A 21624-nucleotide genomic window follows, 5' to 3' on the forward strand; every position below is an offset into this window, starting at 1 on the left:
TGGGTCAGAACTTGCTCGGGTCATAATGGTGCCGTGTGAACTCACCAACTGAATCGCTATCATTAAGACGGTCTTCAGAGAGAAGGTCCTGTCGCAGAGGTCAAAGAGGTCCTCTAGACTGGGGCCCAGCAGCTCCAGAACCATGGCGTTGTATTTCCCACAGGGCCCAAAGTAAAACACCTGGGGCAGGCCTTCCGCTGAAAGGAAAGAAAAGAGCCATCAGACACACACAAGACACAAAAAGCGGTACTGGTTCCCGTCTAAGAAACCCTAAGACTTAATTTGGTTAACTTTCTTCAGGTGTCTGCAAAGTGCATCAAAGCCACAGTCAGAAGATCATTGTTGCTAGCTTGGATAGTAAAGGGAAAATTGTTTGACGCAGAGAAAATAAATGAGCAAAACCAGCAATGGGCTGAATGCGTCCTTCAGCTGCACATAGTGGTCGGGGGTGCTGAGAAAGTGGGGGTACCACCAAGACACTGTTTATTATTCCTGCCTCCCTTGACTAATGATATCCCTCACATTGGATCCAAGGTGAACCATAAGCAGAAGGCCTCCATGTGGACAGATAGCAGGAGGAGCGCTGGTGCAAGAGGACCGAGATCAGAGAACGCCGCTCGGTAAACATTAACCCAACGAAAACACCACACCGCCCGCGAAGGCAGAGAACACTCCCAGCGCGCCTCGTAGGTGCCTGTGAAGTCATCTTCGTCAGTGCCTCACATAACTCACTCTACAACTGTTCCCACAACTCCTTCCTTCTTCTGCTCTGGGATTTCAGGCCAATTATAACCGTTGCACTTAGGAGTCCGTCTGGGAAGGTGTGCCAGTTTAACAGCTCACATTTAGAATGTAAAATAGCTGGGATTATGTGCGAGCCGCTTTAACGGAGCCTCTCCTATGATTTAATGACAGAAGCTCCAGAGAAAATTCTCACTTTGAACATTTTAAACAACCTCTCTCTCTCTACCCAAAAATACGACCACGCTCGACTGAAGACCGATCGAGATTTGACTCGGCACTGCAGCATGTCTGATTTCAGTTTTGGAGGGAGTCCAAGACAATTTAGACTCATAAACAACATTTTCTACAGTCAGCGTGCAATCATACTATTGGGAAGCTTCAAACTGCAGTTATCAATGACATTGTCTGTACAGAGCATTCTCAATTTAAACCAAAACATCATGCAGTGATGTCATTTTTGATCATTGCAGGGTTTCATTTTTGACAGTATGTGCACACACAACCTCGATTTTAATGGCTGATTCTTTTTTGCCTTTCTGGCCATATCCTGAATCATAGTTTTACAGAATAGAACCACTCATTAACACCATTAATTAACCTTTGGTAAGCATGAATGAATGGATGTTTACCCCCAGAGCTGCTATTCAGGCTCCTTTCCGAGACGTTTATATTTTTGTCGATCCACGTCTTTAACATTAACATACATTCAGTAGTGGCGGTAGTGGTGGCCTAAAGGTTAGAGAAGCGAGCTTGTGACCGGAAGGTCGTCTGTTCAATCCCCGGGACCGGCAGGATAAATCTGGGTGGGGAAAGTGAAAAGGCAGCGCTTGCCCCCTCCCTCGTTACCACCACTGAGGTGCCCTTGAGCAAGGCCCTTAACCCCAACCGCTCCAGTGGAGCTGATCAGTGGCCAACAGATCAGACTGTGGTTGTACTGGTCAGCTTCCAGGTATGAATGTGTGTGTGAATGTGAACAGGGCACTCCTGAAAAAGAGAGCATTGCTCTCAGTGAGACTCCCCCTGTCTGTATAAATAAAGGTAAATATATATATATATATATATTAGTGCTGCACGATTTGGGGAAAAGGTGCGATTAGCGATTAGGGTGGACAATATTGCGATTGCGATTGTGATTACGATATAATAAACTAGGTATCTAGGGATGTGCCGGCATGAGTTTTTGACGGTATGATAACCTTGGACCAAAATACCACGGTTTCACATATCACAGACTAAGATACATGAAATATGTTACAATTTGAAATATATTAAAACAAAAAAAATAAAACAATTTGAAATTAAATTATCTTTACAAAAAAATAAAACATTTTGAGACATTTGCCTGTCCCAAACATGTAAAAAAGAAACACCAGTCAAATAGAAACTGCACTGTGTTATACATACAAGACATAGAAGATGGCTCAGCAAAGTTGCAAAGTTAGTTACATGTCTGTCCAGCAATACTAATGAATGATACACCCCGTTTATTTATTTTGTAGCGACAGATGGCCTTAAACGCCACACTCACGTGACGCTTCTTGAGAGAGAGGTGAGGTAACGTGCATCTGCAGACTTTTAACGAGGGACCATGAAGGCGTCATGTGACGTCAGGCTAGCTAGGAGCCTGGAGGTGATGCTGCCAGTGCTGGCAGCTGCGACAGTGTTTTGCTATCAACCTTGTTAATCTCGTTATATTCTTCATCACAGCGGGTCATCCCCACTGTGTACTTACTAGTTCTGCATAAGCACCTGTAGCTCTCTCCTTATTTTACTGAGTTCTCACTGATCACACGGCTGTTTACATGCGTTTCTGAACGAACGCCTAGCTAGTTATTAGCATAGCTAATAATCATCGATCATGGATGTTCTCTCTTGCCCTCTCGGTAGATAATATGTAACCTTGCTGCACATAACATTACTTATTTGCGGGAGTCCATGGGAGAAGTCTCCCGCTAGTATTGATGCCCAGTGTGATGGCAGAGAAACGTGTGTTTGCTGCGTCGCGTGTAACGTTAGTTTAGAGGAGGCTCTCACACACACACACACACACACTCAAAAATACGTGAAAAAAATAAAAATAATCGCACACTTTTGCGGTTATGTAATCGCACGTGCTGACATCGCGATTGCGATTCGATTAATCGTGCAGCACTAATATATATATATATATATATATATATATATATATATATATATATATATATAAAATAAAAATAAAAATAAAAATAAAAATAAAAATAAAAATAAAAATAAAAATAAAAATAAAAATAAAAATAAAAATAAAAATAAAATCAGTCCGACTGCTAACATGAATCACGCCAAAAACATCCTTACATTGAATATGTTGCTGAGGAGCAGATAGGTCACGTGACATGTGGCAGCTGGGTAATAATGGCGTCAGCCAGCATCTGGGCACGGAGGAGTCGTGCTGCGCTCCATCCTGCATTTCTGGACGCCATCATGCCGTTCTGTGGGTTGCTAATTGCAGCGTAGGAATGAGTGCTCTGAAACGTGCGGTGCCGGTGGTGGGAGGCTCTGAAACTTGCGGTGCTCGTTTGTGGGAGGCCGAAAAGGTGTCAGATTTGGAGATGTGCTGTGCTGTAAATAAGTGGATGAGGCGGTGGGGTCGTTAGACTGAAAACAAGGTCGCTCAAGCTCGTCACTCCCAAATGAAAACGAGGGATCACAGAACCACCGCCACCTGCAGGAAAACCCATCTCCTAAGACAGGGGTTCCCAAACCTTTCCGACCAAGTGCCACTACGTACGTACCAAACCAAATTTCCCAGGGACCACTTCCACTGCGTATACCAACCCCCCCCTAAAATAATGTGATGTGCTTGGAGGTTTGCAGTGGACTTCTATGTTGATCTTATGACTGAGAAGCTTAATGCAATAACAAACTGCGCTGCAAAACTCTGTGGAAGAGTAACTGGAAAAGGAGGTTACCTAGATTCCTTCTTTATTGCCCCTTCAAAGTCTATGTGGCCAGTTACTATCCTGCAGCATTAAGCACTCAGTGACATCATGCACTCACTTCCTACTGTTCAGAACTCAGTGAAGTCCTGCTCAGTGTTTCCCCTACTATGCTACAGGTCTGGCGGGCCCGCCAGGCCAACGACGCCCACGCCAGGCCAGAAAAAATAAAATAAAATAAATCCTGCTCTCCCCAAAATTTCAATAAACCTTTATGGCATATTATTACAATACAACAATACTGGTGTTGACAGTGGACAGTAATAGAAGATGCCAAATCATTCAAAACAATAAGCATTTTGCTTTTAGGAGCATCGTGCCAGCGTGCAGCGCTGTTCCAAAACGTGTCAACGTGTGTCGTTGCCTGGGAAACGCACATCCCATAATACAACTGTTCGCATCGCATCCCATAATAGTATGATGATACTTGGGATGCCATTGCGAACATAGATGTGAACAGGTTAGCTAAAAGTTTAGCGTCGCATATATATATATATATATATATGTATATATATATATATATATATCAGTGGAAATAATCATGAACTCAGCTCAGATTACCTTTTCAAACAGCACATATTAAATCTTCGTTGTTGAAAGACACCAGAAGCTTTCACTTCTTAATACCCAAATCACATACAGCGCTTCCTTCATCTTTGTGGCTCTTCTACCAGCGTCTACAGTCACATTGGTGTGGTGTGACACTTGAGTTTACATCAACACTGGTGTGTGTGCATCATGGCTTCTCCCAATCCCTTTTACACACAAAGCAAAAAATATTGAACAGGGAGAAACAATGTCCTTCATTTGACCATTGAAGGGAACGGCTTCTGGCCACTGAGCAGCACTAGTAGGATATGATGACCTTTGACCTGACCTTTTCTTTGCATGCTGGTATTGAGTTCTAATCTGCTTAGGGTGTCTGACTACCGGGATCGTTCGTCGCTTGAGATGCTAGCAGTGGCTCGAGAGCGGGTGTAGTGTTTCATGGCCAGGGCCTGGCTGCCAATAGCTTGACATGGCTCACTAGTTTCCAGCCGTCCCTGAACGATACCTTTTCTCCATGCTGAAAAGCCTTCTTGGCACAACAATGCCTCGTAGTCATGTTGAGACCAGGCAGCGTTAACAATGCCTCGTAGTCATGTTGAGACCAGGCAGCAGTGTGCTGACTGCAGTGGTGAGAATCACTTTCACATGACATCCACATGGAAGAGGAGGCTGCATTCCTAACTGAATCCTTACTATTCATTCGTATGCAGGGACAGTTGGTTATGCCTCGAGATAATGAGCCCCGAGTTGACGATCCGAGTCGAAACGCATGAATTCTTAAAGACACTAAAGCACACACAGAAACAGATTGGCTGACATAGGATTGTGTGAGGTTAGTACTAAGAGAGGCAACATCTGGGAGGAGAGGACAGAGACAGGTTAGTACTAAGAGAGGCAACATCTATAGGAGAGGACAGAGACAGGTTAGTACTAAGAGAGGCAACATCTGGGAGGAGAGGACAGAGACAGGTTAGTACTAAGAGAGGCAACATCTATAGGAGAGGACAGAGACAGGTTAGCACTAAGAGAGGCAACATCTGGGAGGAGAGGACAGAGACAGGTTAGTACTAAGAGAGGCAACATCTGGGAGGAGAGGACAGAGACAGGTTAGCACTAAGAGAGGCAACATCTGGGAGGAGAGGACAGAGACAGGTTAGCACTAAGAGAGGCAACATCTATAGGAGAGGACAGAGACAGGTTAGTACTAAGAGAGGCAACATCTATAGGAGAGGACAGAGACAGGTTAGCACTAAGAGAGGCAACATCTGGGAGGAGAGGACAGAGACAGGTTAGTACTAAGAGAGGCAACATCTATAGGAGAGGACAGAGACAGGTTAGTACTAAGAGAGGCAGCATCTATAGGAGAGGACAGAGACAGGTTAGTACTAAGAGAGGCAACATCTGGGAGGAGAGGACAGAGACAGGTTAGTACTAAGAGAGGCAACATCTATAGGAGAGGACAGAGACAGGTTAGTACTAAGAGAGGCAACATCTGGGAGGAGAGGACAGAGACAGGTTAGTACTAAGAGAGGCAACATCTATAGGAGAGGACAGTCAGAGACAGGTTAGTACTAAGAGAGGCAACATCTATAGGAGAGGACAGAGACAGGTTAGCACTAAGAGAGGCAACATCTATAGGAGAGGACAGAGACAGGTTAGCACTAAGAGAGGCAACATCTATAGGAGAGGACAGAGACAGGTTAGCACTAAGAGAGGCAGCATCTATAGGAGAGGACAGAGACAGGTTAGCACTAAGAGAGGCAGCATCTATAGGAGAGGACAGAGACAGGTTAGCACTAAGAGAGGCAACATCTATAGGAGAGGACAGAGACAGGTTAGCACTAAGAGAGGCAACATCTATAGGAGAGGACAGAGACAGGTTAGCACTAAGAGAGGCAACATCTATAGGAGAGGACAGAGACAGGTTAGTACTAAGAGAGGCAACATCTATAGGAGAGGACAGAGACAGGTTAGCACTAAGAGAGGCAACATCTGGGAGGAGAGGACAGAGACAGGTTAGTACTAAGAGAGGCAACATCTATAGGAGAGGACAGAGACAGGTTAGTACTAAGAGAGGCAGCATCTATAGGAGAGGACAGAGACAGATTAGTACTAAGAGAGGCAGCATCTATAGGAGAGGACAGAGACAGGTTAGTACTAAGAGAGGCAACATCTATAGGAGAGGACAGAGGCAGGTTAGTACTAAGAGAGGCAACATCTATAGGAGAGGACAGAGACAGGTTAGCACTAAGAGAGGCAACATCTATAGGAGAGGACAGAGACAGATTAGTACTAAGAGAGGCAGCATCTATAGGAGAGGACAGAGACAGGTTAGTACTAAGAGAGGCAACATCTATAGGAGAGGACAGAGACAGGTTAGCACTAAGAGAGGCAACATCTGGGAGGAGAGGACAGAGACAGGTTAGCACTAAGAGAGGCAACATCTATAGGAGAGGACAGAGACAGGTTAGCACTAAGAGAGGCAACATCTATAGGAGAGGACAGAGACAGGTTAGCACTAAGAGAGGTAACATCTATAGGAGAGGACAGAGACAGGTTAGCACTAAGAGAGGCAACATCTATAGGAGAGGACAGAGACAGGTTAGTACTAAGAGAGGTAACATCTATAGGAGAGGACAGAGACAGGTTAGCACTAAGAGAGGCAACATCTGGGAGGAGAGGACAGAGACAGGTTAGCACTAAGAGAGGCAACATCTATAGGAGAGGACAGAGACAGGTTAGCACTAAGAGAGGCAACATCTATAGGAGAGGACAGAGACAGGTTAGCACTAAGAGAGGTAACATCTATAGGAGAGGACAGAGACAGGTTAGCACTAAGAGAGGCAACATCTATAGGAGAGGACAGAGACAGGTTAGTACTAAGAGAGGCAGCATCTATAGGAGAGGACAGAGACAGGTTAGCACTAAGAGAGGCAACATCTATAGGAGAGGACAGAGACAGGTTAGCACTAAGAGAGGCAACATCTATAGGAGAGGACAGAGACAGGTTAGTACTAAGAGAGGCAACATCTATAGGAGAGGACAGAGACAGGTTAGCACTAAGAGAGGCAACATCTATAGGAGAGGACAGAGACAGGTTAGCACTAAGAGAGGCAACATCTATAGGAGAGGACAGAGACAGGTTAGCACTAAGAGAGGCAACATCTATGAGAGGACAGAGACAGGTTAGTACTAAGAGAGGCAACATCTGGGAGGAGAGGACAGAGACAGGTTAGCACTAAGAGAGGCAACATCTGGGAGGAGAGGACAGAGACAGGTTAGCACTAAGAGAGGCAACATCTATAGGAGAGGACAGAGACAGGTTAGTACTAAGAGAGGCAGCATCTATAGGAGAGGACAGAGACAGGTTAGCACTAAGCCTCAGTCTCTAAATATTTAATGAGCACAGTTGGCCTTTGCAAAGCAGTAGACATTATGTTCCCGGTGTGGCTATACATACAGTATGCATGTAGAGCTCCACACAGCCTGTGGAAGAGCAGACATCCCAAACACACGGCTTTGGGTTTCTGTGCAGAACAGTGACACGGGGGCGGTTAGCCTGTAAGCATCTGAACATTGTGACTCAACTGTTTTTGTAAAGACGACAATGGGGCTACTGCCTAATAAACTGACAAGCAGCGTGACTCTGACTCTGATCTCACGAGCTTAACCGCCAACCGCTCTATTCACAGTCTGACTACTACTACTAACTAAGAAGACAAAGAGGAAGACAACCTATTATCTCGCACAGTTTGATTGGAACAGTAATGAATGAGTACTAGCTATTAAAAGAGAATGATATATTTCTATTGTTTCTTAGTGTTCCCGCCCATTTCCTCTCACAGAGACACCGCGGAGCGCGTCATCATTCAGAAGCCACGCCCAAAACGGGGGGAAACAGAACCCCGTCCCCCCCAATCCTGGCGTTCTCCTATGTTGCGTGCAAGGTCGCTCGCGTGTTGCACAAAAAGATCGTATATACGGAAGATGAACACTCCAACTTACTTCCCTGACAGCTAGATCCACATTTTTCTTCTCGCCAATTCTCAGTGGCTTCCTTGTTTTGCTCAGGAGTACAAAAAAACTTTAGAAACTGGTGATGTTTTACATGTGTTGTCTGCGCAGCCCCACCACACAACAGCTTTTAGCTACGTTTCATTCAAGGAAAATGACGCTGGTGTGTGGGAGCGAACGGAGCGATTTCCCCCGTGATGGGCGTGGCCTATTTCATGCAGTGTCTCTATACTAAGAGGGAGGGGGGGGGGGAGCATTGCCGGTAATTTTGTTTCCTATTGTGGTCATTTAATCCTCAGAAGATTCCTGTCAGTAGATGTTTGAACAGAGATGCATCATCAGACCTTGACTAATCTTTCATGGCGAATGGAGAAATCCCCACGGGATGCGAGGCAGGTAGAAGAGATATGATGTGTACTTGAGGGATTTGTGTCAGCTTTTGTAAGGAATCGCTACCGGTGCAGCTAGAATGTTGAGTTCACAACACCGCCATAAAGCAGAGAAATGTGTGGGGAAATTATTGCTGTATGCCATTATGCGTATACACTGATCATGTAAATATTTAATGATCAAATAAATCGTGAAAAGAATAATAAAATATCAAAGTAATAAAAGATGCGGTGGAAAAAATATTAGCATTCAACCTCTGGCTGTTTTAGCAGCTCTGATGCAGTGAAAATGATTCATCTCGGTCTGACATTTGCACAGAACTAAGGCGAGTGCAAAGACAGCTCCTAAGAGTGAGGATGCGTTTGCTACATGTCACTATTTCAACACATCAAGTCTGGTTTACACTGCAGAAAACACTGCATCATGTCAACATGTCATAGTGCTGCTCTGAACACTCCAACAGCATTTCCTTCCTCAAAGACACAGACTGCATAGAGCAACACTGTCTGCTCCTCCCAGACAGCATTGTGTCAGACGCAACATGGAAGGAGTTAAAGATGCAATATGTAACCTTTAGCGTTATCATTATATTATTATAGCATTAAAATGTCTAAAAACGAGTAGACATACCGTATGTTATATATATTCTTTAGTTATGCACTTGCATTATCCCAAATGTTTTCAAAAGTGCTCAAAATCCATAATTTTATTATACTATATCAATAAGAGGGACCGTTTGAGCGACTCGCTTTTTGTCGATGATGTCATCACAGAGCGCCAGCTGTCACTTGGATTCTCCGGGCCAATTCTAGACTATTTTCTTACTTTATCGAGTCACATCACTGTCAGTTTTTAGATATTGGTCATTTTTAACTATATCTTTTGACTGGATGAATGATTTTAGTCATCCGAGGTCTGGATCTATTAGTTACGTTAGAGAAAGAGAGTGAACGGCTCACCTTGCGGACGTGCTGTATCCACTGCACTCCATTGGAAAGAAATGGCGAGTTTTATCAAACTGTTCATTTGGTGTTTTTTGCCCGTTTTAAGTACCGAGTCTGTTTGTTTTGGAGAGGAGGAGACTCTAGTATAATCCGGCGTGCGGTAGAAGCCATGTGAACGATGAACATGGATTAATCTAAAGCTTTGAAACAAACTGAGCATAATAGAAACAAGCTGAGCTAATGTTAGCAACCAGCGGGGCTTGCAGCCCTCCACCAAATTCCATTTGGGGAAACACTGATTTTAACGTAAAGTTGCTTTTTTCAGCGTTTTGACCTGTTGTACTTCGAGTCAGTTTGTTTTCGGAGAGGAGGACACGTCTGCGGGTATGGGCTCCCGGTAAAAACCTTGTGAACAAAGAACACTGTGGGAATCCTATTCTCATAAAACGGCTCGCATAATTCCACACTACTGCACGACGCGCCGTCTTCTGTTATTGTTGGAAGTTTGAGACCCCGAGCGGCAGAAAATTACATACTGCACGTTTAATATTATTATAAATAATTGGAGTGTAGGACGTGTGTGCACTGGGTCAAAACAATACATCCAAAAATATACACTGTGCATACTGCCCCCCCCCCCCCCCCCCTCACAAAAAAACAACAACAACAACTTCCTGGGAAGTCATTTCAGTGGATTGGGAAGGAAGCGAGCTATGCACCTGTTTTGGGGGTGTACTACTGAAGCCAGCTATGCACCTGTTTTGGGGGTGTACTACTGAAGCCAGCTATGCACCTGTTTTGGGGGTGTACTACTGAAGCCAGCTATGCACCTGTTTTGGGGGTGTACTACTGAAGCCAGCTATGCACCTGTTTTGGGGGTGTACTACTGAAGCCAGCTATGCACCTGTTTTGGGGGTGTACTACTGAAGCCAGCTATGCACCTGTTTTGGGGGTGTACTACTGAAGCCAGCTATGCACCTGTTTTGGGGGTGTACTACTGAAGCCAGCTATGCACCTGTTTTGGGGGTGTACTACTGAAGCCAGCTATGCACCTGTTTTGGGGGTGTACTACTGAAGCCAGCTATCTACCTGTTTTGGGGGTGTACTACTGAAGCCAGCTATGCACCTGTTTGGGGGGTGTACTACTGAAGCCAGCTATGCACCTGTTTGGGGGGTGTACTACTGAAGCCAGCTATGCACCCGTTTTGGGGGTGTACTACTGAAGCCAGCTATGCACCCGTTTGGGGGGTGTACTACTGAAGCCAGCTATGCACCTGTTTTGGGGGTGTACTACTGAAGCCAGCTATGCACCTGTTTTGGGGGTGTACTACTGAAGCCAGCTATCTACCTGTTTTGGGGGTGTACTACTGAAGCCAGCTATGCACCTGTTTTGGGGGTGTACTACTGAAGCCAGCTATCTACCTGTTTTGGGGGTGTACTACTGAACCCAGCTATGCACCTGTTTTGGGGGTGTACTACTGAAGCCAGCTATCTACCTGTTTTGGGGGTGTACTACTGAAGCCAGCTATGCACCTGTTTTGGGGGTGTACTACTGAAGCCAGCTATCTACCTGTTTTGGGGGTGTACTACTGAAGCCAGCTATGCACCTGTTTGGGGGGTGTACTACTGAAGCCAGCTATGCACCTGTTTGGGGGTGTACTACTGAAGCCAGCTATGCACCTGTTTGGGGGGTGTACTACTGAAGCCAGCTATGCACCTGTTTTGGTAGCCTGGGTAAACCCATCCCCCACGTGACCTGCTCTCAGACCTGTTCTCAGTCACTATGGTCTGGATTCCCACCATTGTTAAACGATTTCCTGCGGTTGTTGGCCCCCCCCCGATAGACCGCTCCATTACGCAACCGTCATCCAACCAGCTTTGTGCACAGAGCACATGCGCAGTGCAGCAGATGGCGTCATCGCTCTGCGACCTTTGTTGTTAGCAAGCGAGCTAACACTTTTCATTTCAGTACTGCTAGCACGCAAATGGTTACAACCAGCTACAAGAAGAGAGAACATCGCGTGACGGTGGTCAGGGAATGAAAGAGGAACAGGACAACTGTCTTTGTGGCTGTGAAGAACAGTCATCATCTATACAGCTGCTGCCAACCTGATGAGGAAACAGGCATGCTTGTTATGCTGGACACTGAATGCCAGACTGCAGACTTCATCCTCCAGTGCTGTTCGCCTCAGGACTTGAAGGGCTAACGTTGTACCATGGACTGTATACATTCTGTGCTAATAATGCTAGCATGCTAACATCCTTTTCACACACACACACTGAATATACCGAAATGCTAGATTTGATCATGGACTTAACGCTAATGTTAATCAAAAACGGCCGCAGTCATAACGGTAAGGTGTGTTTGACCTAATTGAAATATTAACGTTAATGCCCTCACATTTCAGCGTGGTTACAGATAAACCTATTTAACGCTAGCTAGCTACAGTAGATTTTTGGAGGCGTTAATGTGAATGTCATGACGTAGTGAGCGCAGTATTATACTGTATATTATACATAATCCAGATGTAACCTAGCTATAGCTAGACGTTAAGAGGTTAGCGTGAATGCGACTGAGACCTGACATTACTGGCTTGATATCATTCCAGATGCAACCTAGCTAGATAAGCTCCACACGGCTGTATGAGTAGCTACAATCAAATGTATCAAGCCTTGATATCATATTCCAGATCCAACCTAGCTAGCTAGATGTTAAGAGGTAGGAATATACCGAAATGCTAGACTTGATCGTGGACTTAATGTGAATCCAAAACGGCCACACTCATAACGTTAAGGTGTGTTTGACCTAGCTAGAAATATTAACGTTAATGCCCTCACATTTCAGCGTGGTTACAGATAAACCTATTTAACGCTAGCTAGCTACATTACTGGCTTGATATCATATTCCAGATGCAACCTAGCTAGATAAGCTCCACACGGCTGTATGAGTAGCTACAATCAAATGTATCAAGCCGATATCATATTCCAGATCCAACCTAGCTAGCTAGATGTTAAGAGGTAGGAATATACCGAAATGCTAGACTTGATCGTGGACTTAATGTTAATCCAAAACGGCCACACTCATAACGTTAAGGTGTGTTTGACCTAGCTAGAAATATTAACGTTAATGCCCTCACATTTCAGCGTGGTTACAGATAAACCTATTTAACGCTAGCTAGCTACATTACTGGCTTGATATCATATTCCAGATGCAACCTAGCTAGATAAGCTCCACACGGCTGTATGAGTAGCTACAATCAAATGTATCAAGCCGATATCATATTCCAGATCCAACCTAGCTAGCTAGATGTTAAGAGGTAGGAATATACCGAAATGCTAGACTTGATCGTGGACTTAATGTTAATCCAAAACGGCCACACTCATAACGTTAAGGTGTGTTTGACCTAGCTAGAAATATTAACGTTAATGCCCTCACATTTCAGCGTGGTTACAGATAAACCTATTTAACGCTAGCTAGCTACATTACTGGCTTGATATCATATTCCAGATGCAACCTAGCTAGATAAGCTCCACACGGCTGTATGAGTAGCTACAATCAAATGTATCAAGCCGATATCATATTCCAGATCCAACCTAGCTAGCTAGATGTTAAGAGGTAGGAATATACCGAAATGCTAGACTTGATCGTGGACTTAATGTTAATCCAAAACGGCCACACTCATAACGTTAAGGTGTGTTTGACCTAGCTAGAAGTTAAGAGGTTAGCGTGAATGCGACTGAGACCTGACATTACTGAAGTGAATACAAGTGACCTATATTTTTCAATCCTGTCTTTGAATAAAAGTTGTACATTGTGTTATGCTTGAAAACCATGTCTTTGCTCCCTTATGTGTTCACAATTACAACAAATCTGTATGGTTTATCTGTTGGCATTAAACCGTGGTATTTCCTTGGGTGATATTCAAGATATATACAAGATCCCTGCTGCTAGCTTGTCTGCCTTTCTGTGTCAGAGTATCTAGCTACATTATCTGCATTACATGCTACACCATGCAAATATATTTCGATATAATTCAAACAATTAGCCCACTGTACTACTGGACTGTATTGCTGTGAATAAGTTAGATTTGATTGTGTAAAGTGTATCAGCTTTAAATATCCAATATATATACAGCATTAAACAAACGACCAGCAGCATTCAAATGTGCAAAAACGTTATATTTATTGAAATGTGGTGATCTCATGTCACATTACATAATGTTATGCCCAAATGGTCTACTGCCCAGAAGCGTCACTTTACATGTTTGGTAGGGAATTATTTTAATTATGTTAAACCAGCGTTTATCTTCCATAATGCATTAAATCATAATCACAATGCTATGAAGACATTAGCTGATCACCACAGAGCAGCACAGACAAGTTTATCAGATAATTTCGCCATAAAATGTGTCCAGGTGATCAGCTCTGAAGCCCTGGCTTGTATGGTCCGCTAAAATCCGATTTCGATAACGCTAGGTGTTATTTTGATCAACAGACCTCAACCTCAACAGCTGTTTTCACTTGAATTTCCTCACGTAGTTGCATAGCCATATAGCTAGCCAGCTAGTAGCTAGCTCGGGAGCTATGCTTTAGAGAGGCCAAATGCTAACGGCTAGGTAGTGCTAAGCCGCTGCAGCTGTTACACGTCATTGACAAAGACGCACTCTCTGATTGGCCGATCACGGCAGGACTGATGTTGGCAGTCACGCCGTCACTCATTGGCTGCGGGGTGGCTGCGGGTCTGCGCGGGTCTTTCAATCGCCCCAGAAATCGATCTGAATGGCCCGGAGTCTAGACGCTAGTGACTGGGAACTGAGAGAGCAGGTCACGTGGTGGCTGGGTTTACCTAGGCTACTGTTTTGGGGGTGTACTACTGAAGCCAGCTATGCACCCGTTTTGGGGGTGTACTACTGAAGCCAGCTATGCACCTGTTTTGGGGGTGTACTACTGAAGCCAGCTATGCACCTGTTTTGGGGGTGTACTACTGAAGCCAGCTATGCACCTGTTTTGGGGGTGTACTACTGAAGCCAGCTATGCACCTGTTTTGGGGGTGTACTACTGAAGCCAGCTATGCACCTGTTTTGGGGGTGTACTACTGAAGCCAGCTATGCACCTGTTTTGGGGGTGTACTACTGAAGCCAGTTATGCACCTGTTTTGGGGGTGTACTACTGAAGCCAGCTATGCACCTGTTTTGGGGGTGTACTACTGAAGCCAGCTATGCACCTGTTTTGGGGGTGTACTACTAACTGAAGCCAGCTATGCACCTGTTTTGGGGGTGTACTACTGAAGCCAGCTATGCACCTGTTTTGGGGGTGTACTACTGAAGCCAGCTATGCACCTGTTTTGGGGGTGCACTACTGAAGCCAGCTATGCACCTGTTTTGGGGGTGTACTACTGAAGCCAGCTATGCACCTGTTTTGGGGGTGTACTACTGAAGCCAGCTATCTACCTGTTTTGGGGGTGTACTACTGAACCCAGCTATGCACCTGTTTTGGGGGTGTACTACTGAAGCCAGCTATCTACCTGTTTTGGGGGTGTACTACTGAAGCCAGCTATGCACCTGTTTTGGGGGTGTACTACTGAAGCCAGCTATGCACCTGTTTTGGGGGTGCACTACTGGGGGATTTATGTCAGCTTCTTTCCTCATATTGGATTGCATGGTCCCCTGTTACCTACATTTGTGAGCAAAGTCACCTTTCCACAGGCCGTTTGTATACAAACGCACAGACTTCAGTAAGTTGCTGCCACCACAGCTTAACATCAATATCGTGACTGACTGACAGTAACCTGAATGGAGTAATCACTTGTTGTGAAAATGAGACAATCTTCTTGGCTCATCTACAAAACATCAAGTCATTGTCAGACATGCAGCAAAGCCAGCTATGCACCTGTTTTGGGGGTGTACTACTGAAGCCAGCTATCTACCTGTTTTGGGGGTGTACTACTGAAGCCAGCCATGCACCTGTTTTGGGGGTGTACTACTGAAGCCAGCTATCTACCTGTTTTGGGGGTGTACTACTGAACCCAGCTATGCACCTGTTTTGGGGGTGTACTACTGAAGCCAGCTATCTACCTGTTTTGGGGGTGTACTACTGAAGCCAGCTATGCACCTGTTTTGGGGGTGTACTACTGAAGCCAGCTATCTACCTGTTTTGGGGGTGTACTACTGAAGCCAGCTATGCACCTGTTTGGGGGGTGTACTACTGAAGCCAGCTATGCACCTGTTTGGGGGTGTACTACTGAAGCCAGCTATGCACCTGTTTGGGGGGTGTACTACTGAAGCCAGCTATGCACCTGTTTTGGGGGTGTACTACTGAAGCCAGCTATGCACCCGTTTTGGGGGTGTACTACTGAAGCCAGCTATGCACCTGTTTTGGGGGTGTACTACTGAAGCCAGCTATGCACCTGTTTTGGGGGTGTACTACTGAAGCCAGCTATGCACCTGTTTTGGGGGTGTACTACTGAAGCCAGCTATGCACCTGTTTTGGGGGTGTACTACTGAAGCCAGCTATGCACCTGTTTTGGGGGTGTACTACTGAAGCCAGCTATGCACCTGTTTTGGGGGTGTACTACTGAAGCCAGTTATGCACCTGTTTTGGGGGTGTACTACTGAAGCCAGCTATGCACCTGTTTTGGGGGTGTACTACTGAAGCCAGCTATGCACCTGTTTTGGGGGTGTACTACTAACTGAAGCCAGCTATGCACCTGTTTTGGGGGTGTACTACTGAAGCCAGCTATGCACCTGTTTTGGGGGTGTACTACTGAAGCCAGCTATGCACCTGTTTTGGGGGTGCACTACTGAAGCCAGCTATGCACCTGTTTTGGGGGTGTACTACTGAAGCCAGCTATGCACCTGTTTTGGGGGTGCACTACTGGGGGATTTATGTCAGCTTCTTTCCTCATATTGGATTGCATGGTCCCCTGTTACCTACATTTGTGAGCAAAGTCACCTTTCCACAGGCCGTTTGTATACAAACGCACAGACTTCAGTAAGTTGCTGCCACCACAGCTTAACATCAATATCGTGACTGACTGACAGTAACCTGAATGGAGTAATCACTTGTTGTGAAAATGAGACAATCTTCTTGGCTCATCTACAAAACATCAAGTCATTGTCAGACATGCAGCAAACACAGAAAAAAGCAAAGACGGGTAGCGAGCTAAGCTTATCCAGGAGCTTACCTGTACTTCCCAACGTTTTGTAGAACCGGTACTCTAAATGCAACTGTGGAGCCCTCGATTTCACCGGTTCCTGCATGAGGAAGAGAACCAAACAGAACCCATTTAATCAACGTTTTTAATATAATTATTTTCACTAAAAAGGATAATCCAAAGATACCTGATGAATCATTTTCTGGTTAAAGGGATACGCCAACTTTTGGGGAGTTTCGCCCAGTTGCCATATCATTCATTCATTCATATATACATACATACATACATACATACAATGTATGTATGTATGTATGTATGTATGTATGACATACTGAATGCTGAACGGGCAGCGCTCATTTCTACCGTGCCTCGTCGGTTTGCCCTCGAGGCAGACGTAGCTTGGCCGCTGCACGACCAAGTTGCGCAATTGTGCGCCGAGCGGCCCGCGGAAACCGGACGTCCAATTATATGAGTAAGATTTACATTTGCGCGATAAATGTCACGCTTGCAATTTTGAATGAAAACGCATGACACGATACATTACGGTATGATAAAAGCACTGGTTGTGAAAAGCTTGCGTGGAAACCTTCCTCAAATGGTATCGTAGCAGCACGGCACCAGCAGCGCAACATCCAGTAGCCTGAGCAGCTGGAAACTATTGAGCTGCTTTGGTGAGCTGACTTTGATACTGTGGCTGTTTACAAGTCTCTGGGGTGATATTATAAAGCCATGATGATGACTCATTTCCAGTCCAGCAGCTGTTCAAAAAGGCAGCACACCTAGCAAAGCATCAGCACTCATTCACGTTTCTCCCCTCAAGAAGACCGGAACCATTCTGCTTAAGGTGCGTTCACACCGACCTATTAAACTTTTTCGCTGGTGTCGAGTTTACATACAAACGAGCGACTGAGCGTATATTCGCCCGGGAGAAAAATCGCTGGGCGTCCGAGCGGCAGAGACAGAGCGATAGGGAGAAAATTCGCTCGTCACGCGAGATGAAATATCCCAACTCGAGCGAAAATACGCTGGCATCAGTCGCTCGCCGCTCAACGCTGATTGGCTGCCGTGTGAGAGCGAGTCAAGGATCACACTGGCTTGGAACAAACCGCTGGTTTATTGTGTGGCAACAAACCGCATTGACAGGCTGACAGCTGACATGAAGTGAAGTCTGTACTACCGGTATGGAGCTCGCATTAGGAGCACGCTGATAGGCCTTAGCTTGTAAACAATGACGGTGGCTCGTAGTGGACAAATATCATGACATTGCGTAACGTTATATCCCCCACATGTCCGTCATTTCGTGTGCCTGTTGATGAGCGATTTAAACAGAGCGACAGAGCGATTCCAAAGGGTTGACTTGAGCGACAGAGCGAAAAATAAATATCTTGGTGTGAACGCACCTTTAGCAACCATGCTACCCCCACACAGCACAGCCTGCGATACACTGTAGCACAGATGTAGCCCAGAGGGTTCATTTTGAACACTGACGCTCTTCGAGTGTTTCTAAGCTAGGCGCTGCATGATGCAACACCTAGCTTCATAATGTAGGTCATAGGTCATGTTTCCAGACATCACCCGCTTGAACACAAAAATTATTAATGATAATAAGCATGTAATGCAGTTTGTGCCCAACCAAAAATACACTCAAATACCACGGACCCCCATTTGATAGGATTTTATCCCACGGTCCCCCATATGATAATAAGATTGATGCTTTTAGATGTTTTATTACGGAAAGTGTATAAAACCCCATGACCAAAATAGTCAGTGTGTTACTTATGAATGGTATTATAGCGAAAATAAATTGCCCCCATTTTGGCTGGGGACCCCCTGGAACCCCCTCAAGGACCCCTGGGGGTCCCCGGACCCCCGTTTGAGAACCACTGGTCTAAGTTGTGCCTGCAGAGGTAGGGACTCAAACTGCAAAAGCAAGAGTGCACTTACCAGTTTAATAGCTACATACTCGTTGGTGTAGAGATTTTTACCTGAAATGAGGCAGGAAAGGAAAAACATACATCAGACACATTTAAAAAAAAGTCCTCCACACCGGCTTTAAGGCCTTACACAGGGTTCACACACATTTTCATGGATGAAATTTCAAAACTTTTCCCTGAATTTCCAATGATCCATAATATAATTTCCGTGTAATGTGAGGCGGTGGCTCTGAATCAATACCAGAGATCATTACTACACTGGAGAAATAGGATACACCTCTTAATTGGATTTTAGTGCTTGAGAGTCACTGCGTCACATGGCGTGGAAGCTATTGAAATAAAACAGATTTTCCCATAAAAATATTAATATAAAATACAAGAAGCACTAAAGTCAACACATATTAACAGCTACGGAAAATAAATGTGATGTTATGTTACATTATGTGGAAGATTATCCACGGAAGATTACTCTAACAATTCATTTCCTTACACACAACAAAATTGCGCGACTTTTCCGAAACGTCCAAGGATTTTATTAATTCCATGACTTTTCCAGGCCTGGAAAACGAGTAACTTTGTGAGAGTGACGGCAAGATTCTTGATTCAAATTCATAGATTGGTTTAAGAAAAATGCAAATAATCCAAAATTCCACTTCCACGAGGAAATGATCAAAATGTCTGTAGTGTCCTTTTCTATTTACTAAAGCATTTTGTCGTGCGAATCATGAAGACGAGATGTTAGACAAAGCTCACCGAGCTTCAGTTCGCCAAAGTTGCCGCAGCCGATCTTCTTGCCCACGCGGAAATTGGGCCCCACCATGAGAACCCCGGAGGAGCTGGAGGAGCCGGAGGGCCGGGACGAGTGTCCGCTGCGGCTTCCCTGAGACACCTTGGTGCTCCTGGCCGGCCGCTCGCTGTACTTCTCTCTCTGCTGATCCATGGTGCGAGCAGCGCCGGGTGCCTGGGGGGGGAGACGTAGAAGGAGGCCCCCTGGGCTGGGCCCACCAAAGCCACAGCCCTGGTCACTGGCAGCTCAAGGATGGAGCACAGTCGCTCTCATCGGACAAGGGGCCCGGTACTTGCTAAAGCTGGTACTCCTCCACCCCGGGTCCACCCTGGCACCTCTCTAGCACGTCGTGTCAAACAGGATGGCCTCTAGCCTCAACATTTGTCCGGCACAGGAGGGACGAAGAAGTGGAAGACCTGCAACACATGGGATGCAACATCAAAAAGGAAAAAAGGTTAACTTCCTGTAAAGATGTCCTTCAGAAGTTCATTGTCACTCTAGCTTTCATAATCTATTCACACACTGTCTCTCTACTGCACAGATAGGGACCAAAGGAGTTATCTGGTCACATCAGTTCCTTCCTTCCTACTACTGGTTCGCACAGTGCTGCTGGGCTGAATCTGAGCGATCACAGAACGATTTAACGATTTCAGACGGCAGCCCGTCTTTATTGTCACACGAACACACTACAACACATGCATGCGGCCACTACACACACTAATGCTGATGGTGGCCGGTGAAATATGTCCTCTGCATTTGACCCATCCAGGCTTGTCCTTTCCTCCAGGAGGCAGGCCAGGAGCAGTGGTCGCTATTTCTTTCCAGCGCCCGGGGACCTTCATTGGACCATCATTGGACCAACTTGAGATGTTGTCGTCACTGGTCGGATGACGATCTTCTGCATGTTTTTAATGGGGGGTTATGTACGGAGGAACCCCCTCCGTACAAGACGTAGAAGACATAGGAACATAGGACGTAGAAGACATAGGAACCGGTCTGAGCATTGGAGATAACACTAAAGTCATGGTTTCTGAGCATGAAGGCATCTCCTAAGTCTTACGCGACGTCACACCACCCACAGCCATAGCCTAACAACAATGTCAGTTGAGAATATTCTATAAAACAATTATAGAAAGTCATGTCTGCTGGCAAGGACAACAATGTCAGGCTTCTGGAGGTTTGAAATGTGAAACCCTGAGGTGTAGTATAAACCAGGAATCTACCATTTTCCCATTCATTTAAGAATGCAAACAAATGTGTTGAAGCGTCAAACACAATTACTTATAGGGCCATATGAAATTTGTTTTATTTCTTTCCAAATTCCATTTTGATTTTAGTTTAGGGGTTAGGATGGATATTTTTTTGATGACTTGTCTCTCTAAGACATGTTTCTCAAAGTGAAAACTAAGTTGTGAGGTGCAGTAAGGGTCCCACACAAGACCGACCGACCCCCCTCTCAAAACACCCCAATCGAAAACAGAATCATTTCCCTAGGCATATTTTACCATTATTAAATCATTTAGGTTACTCCAACAATTAGGTAGGTCTCATTTTGATTTTGATAATAAGGCCTACTTTTATCAATTTTAGCCAAATTATGGAAAATTCTGCAATATTCCATGTTTTACAGTTGATTCCATTTTTATTACCAAATTCCATTATTCCGTCTTTTTTTGTTTTGTTTTGTGGAAATCATATGGCTACTTGAACAAGTAGTCTGAATGCTAATTTAGTTATTTTAACTGTAGTCATTCTATATTAGCCCCCCTTGGCCAAAACAAGACTTCTCCCACTAACAGGTCTACTAATTCACTTTGACAAGGGAGGGAAAAAAACTAGCTGAATAAAATAATGTTGATATTTTAAAAGAGATCATGACAGTGTTGTAGGTCTTGAGTATGGAAAAAGGCTGCTGAAAAATGTGTGTGGGCTTCTGGATGACTCACGCCAGGCCAGTTTTGCCTGCACAGATCCCAGCATCAAAGACAGCTAGCTGTTTGCTCTCAAGGGCAATTGTGCCGTGTTGCTGCGATTACATAAAGCAGGAACAGAAGATCATGACCACAAAACAGACAGTTACCACCATTGGTGGTGAGTGGTAACTCTTCCCACTATTCAAGGTTCCTCAAAACCT

At 45.1% G+C, this 21624-nt stretch overlaps 1 protein-coding gene across 3 annotated transcripts in view; it reads right to left on the bottom strand.

Annotated features, from left to right (window-relative positions):
* Nucleotides 1–19643, bottom strand: part of csnk1g1 (casein kinase 1, gamma 1) — a gene marked incomplete at both ends in the record, with an annotated part of 35289 nt that extends 15646 nt beyond the window's left edge. For all 3 annotated transcript variants that reach the window (XM_083652754.1, XM_083652752.1, XM_083652753.1), the window contains 4 exons: nucleotides 46–197; nucleotides 16800–16869; nucleotides 18714–18754; nucleotides 19457–19643. In XM_083652754.1, coding sequence (XP_083508880.1) covers nucleotides 46–197; nucleotides 16800–16869; nucleotides 18714–18754; nucleotides 19457–19643 — 450 coding nt within the window. The remainder of the gene's footprint in view (nucleotides 1–45; nucleotides 198–16799; nucleotides 16870–18713; nucleotides 18755–19456) is intronic.
* Nucleotides 19644–21624: the final 1981 nt, after the last annotated feature.

Source organism: Poromitra crassiceps (assembly GCF_964638095.1).
Source record: "Poromitra crassiceps genome assembly, chromosome: 16".
NCBI lineage: Eukaryota > Metazoa > Chordata > Actinopteri > Beryciformes > Melamphaidae > Poromitra > Poromitra crassiceps.